The sequence below is a fragment of the Hevea brasiliensis genome, chromosome 10 (assembly GCF_030052815.1).
Source record: "Hevea brasiliensis isolate MT/VB/25A 57/8 chromosome 10, ASM3005281v1, whole genome shotgun sequence".
Taxonomy (NCBI): Eukaryota; Viridiplantae; Streptophyta; class Magnoliopsida; order Malpighiales; family Euphorbiaceae; genus Hevea; species Hevea brasiliensis.
The window spans coordinates 10,104,880-10,124,643 of NC_079502.1; the positions used below are offsets into that span (position 1 = coordinate 10,104,880).

General features: G+C 36.5%; 2 protein-coding genes and 2 long non-coding RNA genes across 6 annotated transcripts; 3 read left to right on the top strand and 1 right to left on the bottom strand.

The window, feature by feature from the left end:
* The first annotated feature begins 214 nt into the window (after positions 1-214).
* On the top strand, positions 215-7,975 carry LOC110650426 (auxilin-related protein 2). Its single transcript, XM_021805380.2, has 8 exons — positions 215-1,217; positions 2,722-4,387; positions 4,474-4,606; positions 4,698-4,795; positions 4,897-4,962; positions 5,802-5,891; positions 7,105-7,281; positions 7,414-7,975. Exons 1-8 carry the CDS (start codon positions 547-549, stop codon positions 7,450-7,452), a joined length of 2,940 nt encoding a protein of 979 aa, XP_021661072.2. The 5' UTR covers positions 215-546; the 3' UTR covers positions 7,453-7,975.
* A 428-nt stretch (positions 7,976-8,403) lies between these two features.
* On the bottom strand, positions 8,404-18,223 carry LOC110650427 (uncharacterized). Of its 3 annotated transcripts, XR_009140707.1 has the most exons (3): positions 17,183-18,220; positions 16,982-17,074; positions 8,404-8,700 (listed from the first exon to the last, which is right to left on the bottom strand). It is a non-coding gene; the product is annotated as an uncharacterized LOC110650427 (long non-coding RNA). The 3 variants fall into 3 exon arrangements; XR_002493943.2 differs by having other exon boundaries at positions 16,990-18,223; XR_002493944.2 differs by having other exon boundaries at positions 16,982-18,223.
* On the top strand, positions 14,043-16,679 carry LOC131169797 (uncharacterized). The gene is made up of 3 exons (XM_058129158.1): positions 14,043-14,137; positions 14,217-14,276; positions 14,440-16,679. The coding sequence occupies exons 1-3, from the start codon at positions 14,107-14,109 to the stop codon at positions 14,721-14,723; spliced, it is 375 nt and encodes a 124-aa protein (XP_057985141.1). The 5' UTR covers positions 14,043-14,106; the 3' UTR covers positions 14,724-16,679.
* Positions 17,990-19,716, top strand: LOC110650429 (uncharacterized). Its single transcript, XR_009140708.1, has 2 exons — positions 17,990-18,112; positions 19,036-19,716. It is a non-coding gene; the product is annotated as an uncharacterized LOC110650429 (long non-coding RNA).
* Positions 19,717-19,764: the final 48 nt, after the last annotated feature.

Here is a 19,764-nt window from a genome sequence, read left to right on the forward strand (position 1 = left end):
TTTTAATTATTTTAATTATAATTAATGGTTAATTAATTAAAAAATTAAATGAAAAAAATTAAATTATAAATTTTATTAAATTTTAAAAATAAAATTACTTATTTTAAAGATATAAGAAATAAATTATAGTTTTTGCCATTGTAATTTACCCAAAAACAAAACAAAACAAGGGCACTTTAAAAGGCAATATGAGAGAGAGGACCTAGAACAAAGAAGAAGAAGAAACCTAATTAATTAAGATTTGGTCCTCTCTTCTCCTTCACTTTTATAAAAAAGGGAAAAAACACAAAAAAAAAATTCAATTTCCTCCATTTTCATTAGTAAATATTTTTGGATTTCCCTTAATTTTGCTATAATTGACTAGTCACCCTCTAATTTTGTTTATCTTTTTACCCTCCTCAGGCTCAGTCCTCTCTCGGTCTCTACCACTCCCGTGATTTCCTTTATCTTTGAGCAATTTGTGTTGTTAGATCTGAAAAAATTTCATTTCCCAAACAACCACCCACTCGCCGGCCGACCAGATCCACCGCCGCTGAATTCAAATCTATGGATGATTTTCCTGGTCTCTTGGCCCGGGACTTCGGCTTCAAACCCCAGGGTAAATCCGCCCCCATGGCTCCGTCCCGTAATACCAACACTAACACTAACACTTTCTCCTCTGTCAATTTCGGTCTCGGATCCAGTGCTTCTGCTCACTCCCGATCATCCTCCGCTTCCAACAAATCTGCTCCTATTTTCGATGATCATGATCACGATCGCGATGTCAGTGATGGTCTTTTGTTCAACGACGTCTTTGGTGGCCCGCCAAAGTATGCGGAATCGCGTGGCGGTGGTGCTGGTGGAGGAATTAACTCCTCCTCTTCTGCATTTGATTATGACTCCATTTTCAAGGACCAGAATGCGAAATCTTCGTCTCTTCCGGTTTTTGATAAGCCAGTTTATGATGATGATATTTTTGATGGATTGCCTGGTCTCAAGAGTTCGTCTGTGGGTCCGCAATCGGCTAAGTTTGATGATGCGTTTACTTCGATCGGTACTGCTTCTTCCCCAAAACGTAGGGCGCAAAACAACAGCTCGCCATTCGATGATCTGTTGGAGAATTTAGGTAAAAAGGAGACTGAATCCAGGAGAGAGACTGCCAAAGCGGATAAGGATTCAGCTGCTTTTGATGATTTGCTTCCTGGTTTTGGTCGCAGTAGCTCCCCTAGTATTCCCAGGTATTTGATTTTATTATACTAGTAATTTTTGTTGCAGATGTTGTTTATCAAATCAAGTGGTTTTGCTCAAGTACTTAATTCTTGTATTTGCGATTATGGTATATCTTTTTTCTATTGTGTCATGGATTGACGTTTTATTTAATACTTAAATACATTAGTTATGCTAAGATCAATTAAATAATTATTTTTTTGGTATTTGCGTAATGTATGCCATTATTTTGATTTTTTTTCTACAAATGTGCATTCAAGTTTTTGTAACAAGCAATACATCTTTATCGACCAGAATCATTTGTATGTAATTGCATCAGTCAAACTTGGGTTTTGTAGTTTTACTTGCATTTTAGTTTTGCATAACATTCTTTTGTTATAGCAAGCTTTGATTGAAGTTTTTACAAATTTTATACTTAACACTGGAATGTTGATGTAACTATATATACTAGGACAATGTGTTGCACAAATTTATGATGCCATATTTTAGGTAAGATGTTCTTTTGGTAGCAACCATGGGTTTATAATAAAGACATGGTTAGAATCTTGACTATATTAGTTCTAAAATAATACTTAGAATTATAAAAGTTCAGTTCTTTGTGTGAATGGTATGATAAATTGTGAATGTGAAGTAATGGGGTTGATCAGTTTAAAATAGTGAATTGATATAATGTTTACAGCATTTAGAAGGGAAGTTGTTTGCTATCCTGAATCCGTCTTTCTATTGTTTCATTCTCAAAGTTTCTCTTTGAGAGCTAAATGTTAGCTGGAATAATTATAAAAATTTGGCTATAAAACATTTTAGTCCAGCGCTGATAAAAAGGAGAAAAGATGAGAATGACAGTCTGTCTATGGTTGTAGTAGCATCTGCAGAATTGAACTACAATTGGTTGTATGTAGAGTTCACATGTGATGTTAATATGTGACAATGTTAACTAGTAGGCTGAAAGCTAAACGCTATCGGCTAGAACTTTGATTTTAGTGTTTGTTGCATTCCATTTTAATGTTTGTTGCATTCCATTTCTCTTTTAGAGTAATGCTATGATGGTGGATAGTCCTGACTTAAAAGGGCAGTCATTTGTCACTGTTGATGTTTATTTTTAATCTAATAAAATATTCTTCAATGTCTTGTATTGTTCTATATGCCCAAAGTTTTGCTGCTTGTTTTCAGCTAGTTGCTAATGTGCTGTAATTTTCTCTCCTTTTTTTGATATTCTATATGTATAATAAATATTAAGAAACCATAATTTTGTTTACCTTTTGTGTTCCTTTGTTTCTTTCCTCCTTTTTTTAAAAAAAAAAAAAAAAAGAATGCAAGTTCTTTTCAAAGTTACAAATTCTAGCTACAGCTTAGCCTGTTCCAGGAAAAAAACTCATGTTAGTTATGTTTAATAAAGAAAAATTTATGCACATTTTTAGCAGTTTAGTTTCCATTGGATTTGTTTATTGATCAGACTTGTTTGCTTGTGCCTTTTGTTCCTGAAATACACCCGTTGATTTTTATTGCTTTCCTCAGGTCAACTTCAGAGTCCAGTCGGTCCCAGAAACCATCAGCAAATTCGGCCAGGATAACCTCCAGTATAATAGAAGACCCTTTTGTTGTCTTAGAATCAGCTTCAACCCCTGCATCTTCATCCTCAGGGTTGTATGTAGACCCATTGGAAGAAATTAGTAAATTCAGTAGCTCTGGAAACACAAAGGTTGATAATTCATCGGTCAATACAGGAGTATTTGATGATATGGACTCCTTTGATAATCTTGGAAAATCTGTACCTCCAGTTTCACATGGAGTCAATAGGAGAGGAAAAGACAGGAGCCCTCTAAGAACTGGACCAAGCATGGGTGGCACTTTTTCAACTTCTAGTAAAGAGCCAGTTGACAAATATCCTGTGGATGAAGCTGAAGGCCAGTCACAGAGGAATATGCCTAATGATGATTTCCAGGAATCACATGAAACATTGTTTGATATGCCTTCTGTTGGTCAAAATGTCTCATCTCCTTCATATGTGAATGCCAGTACTAATGAGGCAAATTCACCTCCAAGATCTGAAGATATTTCAGAATCACCTGATGATGTGTGGCTTACTGTGTCGGAAGTTCCACTTTTTACTCAACCCACAAGTGCTCCACCCCCTTCAAGACCCCCAAGGCCTCTACCACCTCGGATTTCAAAGTCAGAGACAGGTTCTTTTTCATCAACAAACTCAAGGAAGAAGGTTAATGAATATTCCACTTCATATTCTCAAAGCCCCAGGTCAGCTCGTGCAACAAGGAGCTCAGTGGCATCTCAAATGGACGAACTTGAAGATTTTGCAATGGGTAGAACCCAGAGCAATGTTAGTGAACATGCTGATGTTCTTTATGGAGAAGATGTGGATGCAAATGCATCTTCTGCTGCAGCATCTGCTGCTGCCATGAAGGAGGCCATGGATAAAGCAGAGGCTAAATTCAGGCAAATGAGAGAAAGGGAGTATCTAAAGGCTGCTAGAAGTAGAGAAACTGGTCAACTAGATAAAGATATGCAAGAAGCTCAGCAGAAAGAATTAAAAGAAAGGCAGGAGAGATTGGATCGTGAGAGGCAACAAAGGGAAAGGGAGGAGGAAGGGAAAGAACAGAGGAGACTTGAGAAAGAGAGGGAACGAGAGGAGAAAGAAAGAGAGCAGAGGAGGCTTGAGAGAGAGAGAGAGCGAGCAAGGGAGATTGAGAGAGAAAGGGAAAAGGCCAGACAAGCAGTAGAAAGGGCTACTAGAGAGGCACGTGAAAGAGCAGCTGCTGAAGCACGCCTAAAAGCTGAAAGGGTTGCTGTGGAAAAGGCAGCTGCTGAAGCTCGAGAGAGAGCAGAAAGAGCTGCAGTTCAGAGAGCACAAGCTGAAGCCCGTGAAAGGGCAGCAGCAGAGGCAAGAGAAAGAGCTGAAAAGGCTGCTGCAGAAGCACGGGAAAGGGCAAGTGCAGAAACAAGAGAGAGAGCTGCAGTTGCAAGGGCTGAAGCTGATGCTAGACAGAGGGCTGAACGAGCTGCTGTTGAAAGGGCTGCAGCAGAGGCTCGAGAAAGGGCTGCTGCAGATGCTCGAGAAAGGGCAGCTGCTGCCGCTAGAGCAAACCAACAGAGGAATGAAAATGATCTTGAATCATTCTTCAGTTCTCGAGCGAGCAGTGCGCCAAGGCCTAGGGCTACCTCTTCGGTTAGCATCAATGGTTATTAATATTTGTGTCATGTCCACTACCTTCTTGTAGTATAAGTGAGTTAATTGCCCCACCTATATTGCAGGATCCTTTCTTTGATACCCAGAATAAGGGAGGGTCTGAAGCTGCCAGAAGGACATCTGTTGTAGCTACATCTAGCATGAAGAAAGCATCTTCAACTGCAAACATTGTTGATGATCTATCTTCAATTTTTGGAGGTATTTACATTTTCTTAATCAGAATGATAACTGGGGATCAAACAATCCTTATTCAGTTGTATATTGGCTTAACTACTTTTGCTTGGAAAAGCTACTGGAACATCTGGAGAGTTCCCAGAGGTTGAAGGGGAAACTGAAGAGAGGCGAAGGGCTAGGTTGGAACGTCACCAAAGGACTCAAGAGCGTGCGGTATGTTTTTGGATATTGATTTGTGAGTTATGTTTTGTGCTTGATTTAAACTATTCACACAGTCATTCGGCATCTTTTAACTGTAAAGCCCGTATGTTCAGGCAAAAGCACTGGCTGAGAAGAATCAACGGGATCTTCAAGTTCAGAGAGAACAAGCAGAGAGACATGTAAGTGGAGCAGTGAAACTTTGTTAGGATTGCTGCAATTCTTGCTGTTTTAATTCCTTAGGGAACCTTGTATTTAATTTTATTTATTTATTATTTGTTTTTTTGGGTTTTTTTTTTTAGGTTGGGGGGGGGGTGGTGGTCATTGCTGTTATAGTTTAAGAATGGACTGAGTGTTGGTCTGTCCTATCTATCTTTTAGGTTAGATTTTCATAGGCTGAAAATATGAATAAACTGACATGGGCATTATTGGTTTGAGGTAGGAGCCTTTTCCTTCAACAATAAATTTATATTGAAAATGACATGCATTGGTATTGCACTATAGTATATACAAAATCTCAAGAATAGGCTATCAACAAAAGTGACAATATCAAAGTAATCTTGCAAGAAATTTCCAATCATCCAAAAGTGAAGTGTATGCAGTCAATTTCTGCACGGTTTTACCATGGTGCTTCTATATTTTCAGAAGCATAGAAGTCTCCAGGTTCTGGCTTTCAAATTATCCATAAAGCAGTCAAAGGAATAGCATCCATACATCATTTTGCTGTGTTCTCCAAAAAGAACCCTCTCTGAGCATTATGCTCTGTCTCTATGCGCTTCATTTATTACCTGATTTAACTCTAGAATTTATCGAACCGACTTTTTTCTTCTTTTTTTTTTTTTGATGTTGTGTATTTGTCTTCTTGAATCCAATCAAATATTCAAGTGTATAGAAACTAATTTGGTTGTATATTGTTGGAGCTTTCCTTTTCTTGTGGTTTTTGACATGGAAATGGTCCTTAGTCTGATTTTTCAATTTTATTTAACATAATCATGCTGATATTGATCCATGGTGATATCAGAGGATTTCTGAAACACTTGATGTTGAGATCAAGCGTTGGGCTGCAGGGAAAGAGGGGAATCTACGTGCTCTGCTATCGACAATGCAATATGTGCGTTCGTATTATTTATACATTTTTTTATCATCTGCTGCATGGTATTAATTTACAGAGAATTATTGTTAATGATCAGTTGTAGCTGTATCTTTTATTGAAATGGATCCTTGCATGGTGTCTCGCACTTTGCAGTATTCTATCTGTATTTTATCATTTAGGATTTAAATCCATAGTTCCATTGCTCAGTTTTGAGATAGGCAGATATTGACTTTCTGATATGACATCAGAGAGGAATTAAGCTGAATTTGTTGTGTTGAATTTTATTATAAGAGTGTGGTTGTGCAACCAAAATATTATGCGGTACTTGGCTAAAGTTGATTAGATCCAGAATTGAGATGTTCTTTTTGGGATGGACGAATTATAATAAAGTCATTAATTTTATTATTGGGGTCCTGGATTTGTTATCACTGCAACCTTCTTTTTTTTTTTTTTTGCATTTACTATTAATTTTTTACAGCAGTGTTTTGGGGAAATTAAATTTCCAAGTGGCTTACCAATTTAAAACCTTCTCGTTAAAGAACCAGAACTTAATTTTGTTTCTCCTTCCCCTTTTATCTTCAGAACTCCTCTCTAGAAATGCTAGTGCAATTCCTGGGACTTATATGCTGGCTGCATCTTTGATTTAAATAACTCTTTAGTGTGATTGCAAAATATAGCTACAAGATTCTCATAATGTAGATGGTGTCATCAGTCTGAAACTTCTATTCATCTGGCTATATATACTTGAAATGGTTGCCTTCTAACTAATAAGCAATCTTAATAAAGTCCAATGCTAAAAGAATTATTTTATGAATTAGAATATTGAACTCATCTGCATATTCTTTATTCATTGGATTTAAGCTCACCAAGCTCCGGCATCTGTTTGGCTTGTTAGATTTCTCTTCCTCTTATCTATTTGAGAATGTGTGTGTATGCGAGACTCTTATTTATATTTGCATGCACTATTGTGTGTTTTCTACAGTTTGTAAACCTTTGAACTTCCTGAGGATAATCACTGAAATAAAGGGTTAATTGATAAGAATATGGAAACATTAAATATAACCAAAATTCAATTTTATTATATTATTTTATTTATTGTTTTCATATTATTTTTAATCTTTACCTTTGCCAAAATTTCTTCGTTGAGTTTTGACTTCTTACCTTTATGTAATTATTAAACATTTTATCAATATTTTCAACAAACTTCTAATATTTATTACATGATGAGCAGGTGCTGTGGCCTGAATGCGGTTGGCAGCCTGTTTCGTTGACTGATTTGATTACTGCAGCTGCTGTTAAGAAAGCTTATAGGAAGGCAACTTTATGCATCCATCCTGATAAAGTACAACAAAAAGGTGCCAATCTTGAACAAAAATATATCGCAGAGAAGGTGTTTGACTTGCTGAAGGTAATGTTTCAAATTTTGAAGCCACAAAGGAGTTTTAGCCTTGGAATCATATTTTGTATTGTCATGATACTTGTATAGCTGGTTTTGTCTTGTTGGTTGGCTCTCATTTTAGGTTTTCTCATGTTGAAATAGGAAGCATGGAACAAGTTCAATTCTGAGGAGCTATTTTAATTCCTGTGGTGATATTTTGCTCCAAACTACTTGATTAGGCAATCATACTATTTAGTGGGGGTGGAAATGCGCAATTGTTCCAGTAGATGTATTCTTGTATCTGCTGTAATTGGTGTTGCATCATATCACTGATAAAAACGCCAACAGGGGACTTATCATTGTAGCTATTGAGATACCGGAAGGTTGAAGTAGTCTCGCATAATTCAGGTGGCTGTAAAGGTACTTTCCTCCAGCACAGGGCGCCTGAAGGCTGGAATTACTTCTCCATGTAGAGTATCGTTCTGCATACCCCAATGGCATTAGATGGGGGGTGGGAAGGTTTTTTTCCATTTTTTTTGTTAATTCTTTTCTATAGTTATATATATTTTTTTCCCTTGTGGGTTTTCTTTTGGTGGTAGAGCATGATATTTTGAGTGGATACAAATATGTTTATTGATGTCAAAATGACCTTACTTCGCTTTGTATGATTGTTGGGCTGTTGACTCTGAGCTGTACGTTTAATGGATAAATATATTTTTTGTCAGTTGATGTCTTGTTAGTTGTTGCCAGCAGAATTCAGTACATATAATTTGTTTTTATTAGGCTTAATTTTATAGACACTTGAATTATTAACCCCACTACTATTTGTTCCTCAGGTCACTTGTGCACTCATGAAAATTTATGGGCTTCTCTAAGAAGAAACACCAGAATGTGCGAAAGTGCCTGTGACTCTTAAGGCTGCCTTCACAAGTAATTGAACATTTGGTCGTTTTGCGAATGATTTTTGAACATAACTGGATGACCTTAATTTCCAAAAAAATCTATAATCAAACCAAACTGAACTAGATGTAGAAACGACAATAACCAAACCAATTGTTATCTTCTGTTATAGCGGTTATATCAAGTGCAATAAACGTTGTCAAGGGAAAAGAAAAGGACTAATATTGGGCTTATAAATTAACGAATTAAACCTACAAAACACAGCTGAAAATACTGAAAATTAAAATTCAAACGCCCCAATCGTTTCTTTAAAAAAAAAAAAAAATTAATTTAACGGTGATCTATCAAGTATATTTCCTTCTTAAAGTACTATAAGAAAAAAGATGCTACATTACAATCTCAAAAATTTTGCAAGCCATACAAGGGATGTGTAATGCAGTTAAACCAAATCTAGTTTCCATGCAAAACTTGGATCTCAATCTACAGTCACGATCAAGATGTTCTTGTATGCTCTTCTGACAATTGAGTCTGCAGTATGTCTAAATTAACCTGCAAATGCAAACCAAACTACATATGAATTATTGATGGTGATATTTAAGGATGAATAAGAAAGTAAGAATTTATGCATTAGAAGATATTTAAGCTTAAAAAAAAATGACAAAATGAAGCAGGATAGAACAAGAACCAGAAACATGCCCATCAAAAACTAGCAAGATAGTATTGCATTACTAGTTTTTTTTTTTTAATAAATAAAAAAAAAGGAAAGCAGTTGAATATGTTGTTTTTACATCTCCACAAATAATCAGGAAACTTTTTGCCAAATTTGTTATGGTGGTCAGCAAAACTGGATCACCAAATTGAGTTTGCTGAACACAACTTTGCTGAACACAGAACTAAGAGAAAACGTCAAGAATCATACATATCCCAATTTTCTGAAAAAAATTATATGAGGGAAAAAAGATCCATGACTTCAACAGCCTTGTTGCAATTATTTACACCAACTAGAAAGTTAAATTAGGGGTAGGTCAAAGCTTTCAGGCATTTGATTGTAATCTTCCTCACCCCCTCCTCCCCCACAATCTCCCTCCTTTCCACACACAGACCCACCCCACAATCTCCCTCCTTTCCACACACAGACCCAAAAATAAAGAATCCACAACCATATTTTATAACTTAAATTTTAATTCTAAAACAAACTGGTAAAAAACATGGAAAAGGAATGTGGTTGCCAATGGTACCTAGAAGAAGAAAATTTTATCAAGGCTGCAAATTTTAAGTAGAATCTTTAAAGAAGTCAAATGAGGTGAAATCATCCATAACCAGACAATTTAAAATTCTATAAGTAAAATACCAACTTATCTTTGGCTACAATTGAGAACTTAGTCATAATTGTTGGGTCTTTGCATTAGCAAAAATTTTAGTTGTACGGATGTCATATACTCGGCATACATCGTATTCTGCCTTCATTGAGTTGCTTGCATGGTCAGATTCTCAATAAGTAATGATGAATGATTTACACGCAAGAAAACAAAAGAAACAATTTGTACAAAAACAATAGGCAAGGGCAGAAACTCGCTCACCAAACTTACAACAAATGAAATATCTGGTTGTGTTATTGTGAGATAATTTAGCTTACCCACCTGTCTTCAATATCTGCCAGGGTCTTCCAATGGCTCCCCTTGTCCAGGAGCAAGTTTGACATTTGGATCCATAGGAGTATCTACATGTTTGCAGTTTGACATGCCCCATTTCTTCTAATATATCTAAAACATACTTCGTTTGTGAAATAACAATGGTAGTCTTAGACTGTGTACCTCAATCATATTTGTAGTTTGAAAGTGACTAAACAAATGTTGTTTGAGCCAAGAGATCTTATCATGGTAACTAACTATTATGAAAATATCATCAAAATAGACTGTCGAATAAATGCATTTACCATAATCACCATGGCAAAAGAACACTGAATAATCAGCTTCCCTCTAAGAAACTTCAAATTGTTGGACCAAAGCCCTAAAACATCCAAACCATGCTCTTAGAGATTGTTTCAAACTATTTAGTGCATGTCATAGATGACACAGTAAGTCAAACTCCTTCTGAGCAATAATCCCTGATTGTTGTTCCATATAAACTTCCTTGGTTAGCTCTCCATGTAAAAAGGCATTCCTAATATCCAATTGATGAAGCATCCAATGATGGATTGCTGCTAAGGAGATAAGAAGGCATACTGATACAATTATAGCCACCGGTGAGAAGGTATCATTGTGATCAAACCCATATATTTGAGTGTAGCCTTTAGCTACAAGATGAGCTTTCAACTAATTAATATTTCCATCATGACCTATTTTCAAGGTATAAACCCAGTGATATCCAATAGCAGATTTGCCCTGTGGTAATAGAACTAACTCCCAAGTTCCATTATTATAGAGAGCAGTTATCTTCTCAACCATTGCATCACGCTATCCTGGATGTGATAATCCTTTCCTAACAATTTTTGGTATAGGAACAATAGACAAAGAAGACACAAAGGCAGAATAGGATGGTGATAAACGATATTAACTTAAAAAAAATTATAAATGGGATGTGGGTTGCAAAAGGAGCAAGTAACTTTTTTGAAAAACGATGGGAGGACTGTTGGTTCTATTGAAGGCATGATCAGCGGTGGAATAGGAGGAAAGTTACTAGGAGCTAATATAGTACCTGTTTCACGTAAAGAAACATTAATGGCGTTATCTAGAGGGTGAGGATGACGTGAGTATACTCGGAGAGGGGGTGAACAGTGGTGGAGGAAGAACAGGAATTGGCAGAGCTTTAGGAATGAGATAGTTGTGCGTCATACTTGAAAAATATGAAAATGTTTCAAGAAAGGTTACGTCTGTTGAGACCAAGTAGTTGTTTGTTGCTGGGTCATAGCATTTGTAAATTTTTTGAAGACAGGACAGAAGTATCCTAAAGAGGCATCTCTAACTAATTTAGGCTGAAGTTTATCTTTTCTAGGAGTGTGATTATTAAGAAAACATGTACAACCAACACACGCAAACAAGGGCAGAGCCAAAGGTCTTGAGTGCAGTCAAATGAATGCATTCAACTTCATAAAACAATTTTTAAAAATATATATGGTATATAAGATATCTTTAATAGTTTTTAATAAATTGCCTTCACTGAAACTAGTAAAAAAATATAAAATTGGGTCAATTCTATATTTTGAACACACACACACACACACATAATCAAAATTGACTAATTAAATAAAAGCCCCATTAAATAAAATTTCTAGTGCCATCACTACACGCAGGGGTAATTGAGAGGAATGTGGTATGGAAATAGAATTGAATAAGAACTTTGATGCTATAAAATAGATGAAGGCATTTGGTTAATTAGATCACAAGCGGTTAGAACAATACCTCCCCAAAAACGGAGGGAAACTTTATGATGTATAAGCAAGGTGTGGGCAGTTTCAATAAGATGCCGAATTTTATATTCGGCCACTCTATTTTGTTAAGGAGCATGTGCACAAGAGATCTGATAGGTGATTCCTTGAGAAGACATGAAATTAGTAAATGGAGAAGATAAATATTCTTTTACATTATTGTATACTTTAATGGAAACACCAAATTAATTACAAATCTTAGTATAGAAATTTTGAAATATAAAGAATAATTCAGAATAATGTTTCATTAAAAATAACCAAGTCAATGAGAATAGTCATCAATAAATGTAACAAAGTAATGAAATCCCAACTTTGAAAACGACACGGCTTAGGCCTCATGCAGAATGAACAGTATGAAACATAGATGGAGCCTGATTATTGACTCGCTTGGGAAAGAGAGATGCATTTGTTTCTCAAGTTGACACGACTCATGTTCTAAGGAAGATAATGTAGAAAGACTAGGAACTAATTTCTAAAGCTTGGTGAGACTTGGATGACCCACACGGTTATGAAGATCAACAAAAGAGAAGGCAACTGGTTAATGTAAATGGCAGAGATGGTACAATCCTTGTAACTCATGTGCTACTCCAATCAGCTTCCTTGTACCCTAGTCCTTCAAATGAACAAAGTCAGTGGTAAAGGTTATTAAGCAATTAAGGTGTTTAGTCAATTTGCTAAAAAAAATCAAATGATATGGACATTCAAGGGCAAACAAAATTAAGGTTAAAGGAATAGAAGGAAGAAGATTTACTTCTCCATCCTTTTATCCATTGTTCGTGAACCATTAGCTAATGTAACCTTAAATGGTATGGAAGGAGATGTAAGACTGGAGAAAGGTTATGATTACCAGATATATGGTCAAAGGCACCAAAATCTAAAATCCATTGACTGGTGGGTGAGGACTTGGCTAGATAAGCAAAGGAATTACAAGGAGGGAAATGCTAAATGAGGATGATTGCTTTTGCTTTGCTGCTTAATACTGCATATATTCATTGTAATTTGCTCTTGTTAAGGTAATTGAGTTTGGCATCCGATTTGGGCTATGTTAGTGGTTGGTCTGCTACTATTGTTGCATTGATTGGTTCATGGTGGTTGGCCATGAAGTACCTAGCAAGTATCCCATGTGTGGCACCTTTATTACAGTAGGTATAATGAGATTTCTTCTCTTTGCCTTTTTGATAACCACCTTGTCCCTGTTGATTTTTGTTTTTCACACCAAGACTGAGGATTCAAATTCTAGTGGATCACTCATACTTGGAGAAATGTGTAAGAGTCGGGCAGATACATCCTTTAAAATAGGAATAATGGACTTATTAGAATCTTGTGATTCTTAACTTCACTATGTTGTATTGAGTTACACCTTATAGAATCTTGTGAAATTAAGCTCATGTTAATTTTCTAGAACCTTGAATGCAGAGAAATTGTTAATTGCATCTTGGAAAACTTGTACTGCACCATGGAATTTTGTGACTTATGAGCTTGATTATGCCTTTAGTGATGTTAAAAAAATTTTGGCAGAGCTATTTCCATGGGGAAATGTTTTTAAAATTTCTGTAAAAATAATTGCACCTTATTGCACCCTCTTTCCTAACACTGCACCAAGCTAAAACTCACTGCATATTGAGAAAACCAAGCAGAACTATTGCCCTCTTAACTTATGCTGCTAAGATGACTTATTAGTGGTTGCTCAGTAGAGGCAATATGTAAAAAAATTACATTTTGGCCCTTGTGCATCCAACTAAATCAATAAATTCACCATTGCAACACCCAGTTTCTTACTATATCGTACTAGTTCTTAGTTACACCCTATTGCATCTTATATCAATCCATCATACTCACACAACAACCTCCAAAATTAATAATTGACCTCATGGTAGTAAGATTCAGTACATTGCACTAGCTTTATCATAGAAGACTGTCACTGCAACTTAAGAAATCTTGTTGCATCACTAGAAAAACCACCGCACTCTAGACTTTTTCACTTCTTGATCCTGCTAGTAATTAAAACATATCTCCAGTTGTTCTAGCAAAGCAACTTTCATATAAAAATGTACCAGAAACCAGCCCGACCTCCAATGCAAAAACTTGTTTCTTGAGTTAGATCACCGCATCTTGCTACAACCCTCTGTACTTCATGAATTCTTTACTGCACATTGCTCTCATAGCACACTTCCGAATTTCTAGAGACCCAAGAATACCTTCCAAGGTTCTAGCACGCCAATTTTCATAGAAGAACATACCAAACACTAGAACAACCACCACCATGCTACATTGCACCTCAGACTTAGCCAGCTTAACCATTTTCAACCATTCGAACTTCATACCTAGGACTAGATGAACTTCACCAGGATCTCTTTTGTAGCTATTAATTACTCCAACCTAACTAATCTCTTCAATAATGAAACTTTAAGGCAAAGATAGTATCTTTCAAGTCTCACAATCCCTTGAACTTGTTGTGAAATAGCTAGAGTTGAGTTAGCACCTCAACAGGACTCCCACGAGACTTCTTGTTGCCCAATGCTACTATCATGGATATGCTACCTTCATCCACCAATTCCAGTAAGTATCACTATTCTTTTACACCTGAACCAACCTACTTGCTGGCCAGATGAGACCTAACTTTCCTTGAATTGTTCAGGTCCCTCCAGCATAGCAATGGGAGTGTTGACGTCTCCCACCACCATAGCTATCACTCCAAGTACCTCCATTTGCCTCCATACTTGTAGTGTAGTTGATGCGTTATGCTTTGACATTCTTTGCTTTCAATGATTCCATTGTCTGTTTTTGCTCTATCAGCTCTAGCTGATAGCCCCAGATATCACATATCTTTTTTTTTTTGACACAACTCTTCTCACTTGCAGGTAGCATAGGGTACCAGTTCATCATTCCCAACACCACTTACTATTGCATCTGCAGGGCCCGACAGCATGGTTTGACTCCAAATGAATATATTGAGGCTATGGCAATGGAGCTTGAGGATTTGGACGACGAAAGGATGGATACCTTTAAAAGAATGGCGACTCAGAAGAAGAAGGTGGCGCGAGCATACAACAAAAGGGTGAAGAAGAAAAGTTTTGTGGAAAGCGAGTTGGTGGGGAAGGTCATCTTGCGTCCAAGGACAAAAGACACAGAATTGGAAAAATGATCACCCAATTGGAAGGGCCATCCAAGGTGCATGCAATCTTGAGACATAATGCATACCAATTATTTAATCTAGATGGAGTTCTCCATAAAAAGTGCATCAATGTACACCATCTTAAAAGGTCCTATCCTAGTATCTTAAAAGTGGCACAATCTAAAGTTCAAGAAGAAGTGGTGCAAGGCCATTGAGTTGACCCACATGGGACTGGCCTTAAGGCCACTGAGCTGTGGTATCATCAAAATTAAAGCAATAGTATAATGGACAAACGGTTTTCAGAGAAGTTGTTCTACTGTTCCTATCATGGTCAGATAAGTTAAACAAAGCAAGCAGAAGGGCTTTATCTGCTCAAAATAGTTCATATACAGTACAGTGGGTGGCAATGGCATATCAAAAGGCTCAACCCTGGTCATCAAATAACAATCACAAGTAGAGGACTCAACCCTACTCATCAGTTCACGGCTAAAAATCAGGGCTCAGCCTATACATCATCAAAATCAAATCAATACAAAAGTCGATCACACGGTTGTACAAATGTGCAATGGAGATGGAGGAATAACTATGAGTGCATAAAAAATAACCTCAAACTACTGGGGTACAACTCAATCACAGAAAGTTGAGACTCGAAGGAGTCCAGCGGCGATCCCAAAGCTCATTATGGTCTCTTTTCTGTTTGGCTAGATGCTACCTCCAAGCAAGCCACTCCCTGGATTGCTGACAGTTGGTGCTCAAGGATTACGCTAAGCCCTAAAGGCAAGCCTCTTTCTCTGTCCGAAGCCTAGAGATGTTAACCAATCTAGCCATGTTGTCACTTGCTTTGACAAATTCTCTCTTCAATTCTGCAATGAGCTCTGCCATCTTCTGCTCTTTGGTTTGGAGATTGGCTTTGAGCAGGGCAACTGTGTCACTATGAGCAATGATGGTAGCTTCTACCTACTCACTTTTTATCTTGTAGTCCTGGAACTATTTCAGTTGCAGTTCTAAGGAAGTGTCCTCAGAAGTGACTCTTTGATAGCTCGTGAAGAGATGTGTTAAGTATGTCTGGAGAGTTCTTAAATGAGCCCGATCATTGTCAGATAAACGGGTTCAAAACAGAAGGGCAATTGAGCTATTAGCATGAGTAATGTTATTGAAAGTTAGCCGGTCTAAGGACAAAGCAAAAAGCTGTCGGATGTCCTCTTGAGCAATCTGAGCCTTGACTGGATTGGGTACAGGGTTTGAAAATGAAGAGATGATCAATGAGGTAGATAGGAACGAGAGATCCAATCTGGTTAGTAGACAATCGAACCTAAAAAGCTTTGGTACTATGAAAGCAAAATGTGGAAAGAGGGGCATCATTGGAACATGAAAAAGGACAGAGACCGAGTTAACAATTTTCTATAGTAAAGAAAATCTGCAAAAGTGGCAGAGATACTTAGGGGACAAGAGCAGTAGATGTTGAAGGATTCTTTCTGGAACTCCTGGCGGGTTCATAAGTCGGCTCTGTGGAATCCTCCTTAACAAAAGTAGCATCAAGCCTTCAGCCCAAAAACATGGTATGAATCTCTCTTACAAACTTCATCAAATTGCCATCTTGGCTGGTGAAGGGCTGGAAATCAGAAGAGGTGGGTGCAGCTGGCTATTTGACAATTGAAACGTCTAACGGAACCCAGAAAGTCTGACGGGGTTGTCACATGTAACGATGCTGGACACACTGTGTCGGCTAGTGGGGATATGGAGAAGAATCTGGTGCTAGAATTCTGAGGGGTGACAGCTACAGAACCTTCCTAGACTGGTGGTGTCATCTACCTCCTTCTAAGAACGAGTAAACTAAAGATGGCAGTGCTTTTTTTTAATAGGAACAGAGAAATAAAAGGAAATAATGCCTTTTTTTAGCTGTGATACCATGAAATAGAGTAGAAAGGAAGAAGAAAGAGAGATGATGAAGGAGCTAAAAGCTTAAAGCTTTATTATTCCCTCAAACTTGACCAGAATTTATACAAATAGGAAGGTTGCAAAATAGAAAGAAAATTAAAATAGGAAAGTACATATTCTAACCTAATTATAATACACATTCATAGCAGCTAACTAAGGGTCAAATATCTCAACGTTTTAATGCCAAAATCACAAAGCATTCCATACATGAAAATCCAATACCTAAGACCCAATCAGTCCAAAGAATAGATAAACCTTGGAAGACCCAATAAAGATAAACAAGAAAACAAGTGAATACAGAATATTATTCCAAAGAAGGTACAATAAAATATGTAATTAAGAAAGAAAACCTTGTTACCGAGGGATTTAGCAGCGGGGCAACCTCATTTCCAAAGCAAGCGATTGCTGTCCTTGCGCACCCTTCTGTAACAGCTCTCCCTCAACTACACTTCACCATTCCAAAGGCAATTGAACAAACATGTCCCCCCCAATTGAATGCAAGATAAAAAAATTTGGAAACAAGAAAAAGAAAATGATAAATTCAGACGAACCTTGTGTTTCCAAAGAGGGTAGGGAAGGTATTGAAATGCGATTGGGTTTTCAGAGATGATCGTTTTGGAGGTGGGGTTAAGAGCGGGCAATCGTTATCCAACATCCTTGTTTGGAAGCTCTCTTCACAATAAGCAAAAGAACAACAAATATATAGGACATTAGCACAGAGAGACAAGCCCTGACTCCAGACCTATTTCTCGCTCTGGTGAGGCTTTGGTTGGGTTGGGTTGGTTTGGGCGCAGCTGGGTTCTCAGAAAAACTCAGTGTTGGTCCTTAAGAACGACACCGTATCCCTGATGGCAGTTGACTGAAACTAGAGAGAAAGAGGAGCCACAATAGAAATTTCGAAGAAAAAATAAAAGCAAAAGCCCTCAATAGATCCATGTGTTAAAATCTGGTAAAAAATAAAACCCAAAACCCTACAACTTTGGTAAACTCTCTCTACTGGTCCCTCCTCCTCCTCTATCTCCTCGTTCTTCTTCTTCAACCTCGTTTTCAGTCCCTTCTATCTCCATTTGCATTACTACTGCAACTAATCACTAAATGCTTTACTCTCATCTCCCTTACACTCTCCACTCTCAGTTTCGCTATATTTTCTTCTTACTTACAGTCCCACTGATACTAAGGTGCTCTTTGACATGAATGATTGGTTCATTTGTGTGATTTTGGTGTCTCAGAGTAGGATTGTCACTTCATTTCATTTCTTTATAATATATGTATGAATTCTCGTCTCGGGATTCCGTTCTTTTGGAGGATATGTGAATTTTTTTTTTTTTTTGGTCCTTTCATTAGTTATAGTCAGTCTACGAAGAATCCAGTATGATTAATTCAAGCACGGCTGATAAGTTGATTGAAGCAGAGGAGGGGACAGATGGAAATGAGGAGAACATCGCCACTTCAGCTTCAAGCCCTTGAGAAATTCCATGCTGGTACTTAAAACTTTTGTTTGTCTTTTTATGTGCGGGTGTGATTTTTTTTTTGGTGAATTCCAACTTAATTTTATACAGTGGAAGTTCATGGTTGTGGGTTTAGTTTCTTTGTGAATGCGCTCCATACTTTTCCCAGAAGCAATTTAATTTTCGCATCAAGGAATTTCTTTTATTACCTTTAAATCAAAATTTAATTTAATATAAACTCTTTCATAAATTGTGAAATTGGATTTACATAAAAAGATCTATAATTTGTAAAAGACCAATATGGAAATAATAATTACCTGTTCACTTGTGGTTGTGGAACTTGAGCACTGTTCTGGAAAAAAATCTTCAAAGGAAGATGCAAAACAGAGTTTCACATAGAAAATTAAGTTTGCACTTTTTTAAATTTTACTTGAGATTTGAAAAATAATTTTAAGTTATTTGTTCTATTTTTTAAATGAAAGCATTTTTTTTTATAATCAAAATTATATTATAAATTTTTTTAGTTAAAATTAAATAATTATTTAAGAAAATATTTATTTATAATAATAAAAAATTAATCATATTATTTTAAAATAAATAAATTAGATTTAGTAAAATAAATTTTAAAAGTAAAAATAAGTTTTTAATTATATTGTATTATGATTTTTTTTTTAAATTTAGGAAAGATATGAATAACTTTTTTTATTTTTTAAATTAGAAAATTATTTTCTGTTATTGTTGGATGAACGTGTTTTACATTTTTTTTCTTATTTTTTAAAAAAATAAAAATTAGAGTTTTCTTAAAAAATAAAAAACAGAAAACTGCTTCTCACAGGTAAATAGGGCCTCATTTCGCTTGAAATTTCTTTGAAGACCAGTGCTTGATAAATCAAAATTATAATTACATATTTTCCGTTATTCATTTTCTAAGGTGGTGGTGGTGGTGTTTCAAGCAGAGCACAAGTATCCTACGCATATAGCTATTGAAGAACTTGCTGCAGTCTTGGGCTTGACATTGAAGCTGGTTCAGGGATGGTTTATTGAGCAGGTCGAGGGATGGTTTATGTCTACTGAACCCCTCTGTTTGAGCAAGAAATTTTTAGTTGTTAAAGGAAGAAAAGGGTTGCGAGTTGCCTTTGCTAATAGAAAGATACATAAATAGCAGGACAGCCTGATTATGGATGCATCTTCAGAGGCTTCAGACAGGATTCATAAAAATAAGAGGAAGAAGTTTGCATTGCAAGCTGAACCACCTTTGCTTCTGAAAAGAATCACCGTGTTGCATTTCTGGTCTGAACTCGGGCGGTCGAGCAATATATACAAGTTTTTGTAGAGCAGAGCTTTGATATTTCCAATTTTTTACTATTGCTGTGCTATGGCAGTCAATTAGATTATGTACAGCATTAAAATAGATATCCATAATCAGGAAATTTTAGTTTTTGAAACATATTTTTACCATGACCCTTAGTAGCAAAAATAACATCGATTCCCTTGTTTTCTTGTAGAAAAAGGATATTTTTGCTACTTCAGGTATTTGGTTGAATCAAATTTTGTAAATGTATGCTTGACAGTCCAATTATTTTGAGGGAAAATAAAATGTTGTCAATGTAAAGAGCACAATGCTGAAGCTTACTTTTTCTTCAGGAGTTGTCTACTCCTCGCATCTCTCTTCTACTATATACGTG

Coding starts and splice junctions, on each gene's coding strand:
- LOC110650426 (XM_021805380.2), top strand. CDS start 547: ATGGATGATTTTCCTGGTCTCTTGGCCCGGGACTTCGGCTTCAAACCC. Junction 5,892..7,104: donor TGCTATCGACAATGCAATAT/GTGCGTTCGTAT, acceptor CATGATGAGCAG/GTGCTGTGGCCTGAATGCGG. Junction 7,282..7,413: donor AGGTGTTTGACTTGCTGAAG/GTAATGTTTCAA, acceptor ATGTTGAAATAG/GAAGCATGGAACAAGTTCAA.
- LOC131169797 (XM_058129158.1), top strand. CDS start 14,107: ATGGATATGCTACCTTCATCCACCAATTCCA. Junction 14,138..14,216: donor ACCTTCATCCACCAATTCCA/GTAAGTATCACT, acceptor TGAATTGTTCAG/GTCCCTCCAGCATAGCAATG. Junction 14,277..14,439: donor CACCATAGCTATCACTCCAA/GTACCTCCATTT, acceptor TCTCACTTGCAG/GTAGCATAGGGTACCAGTTC.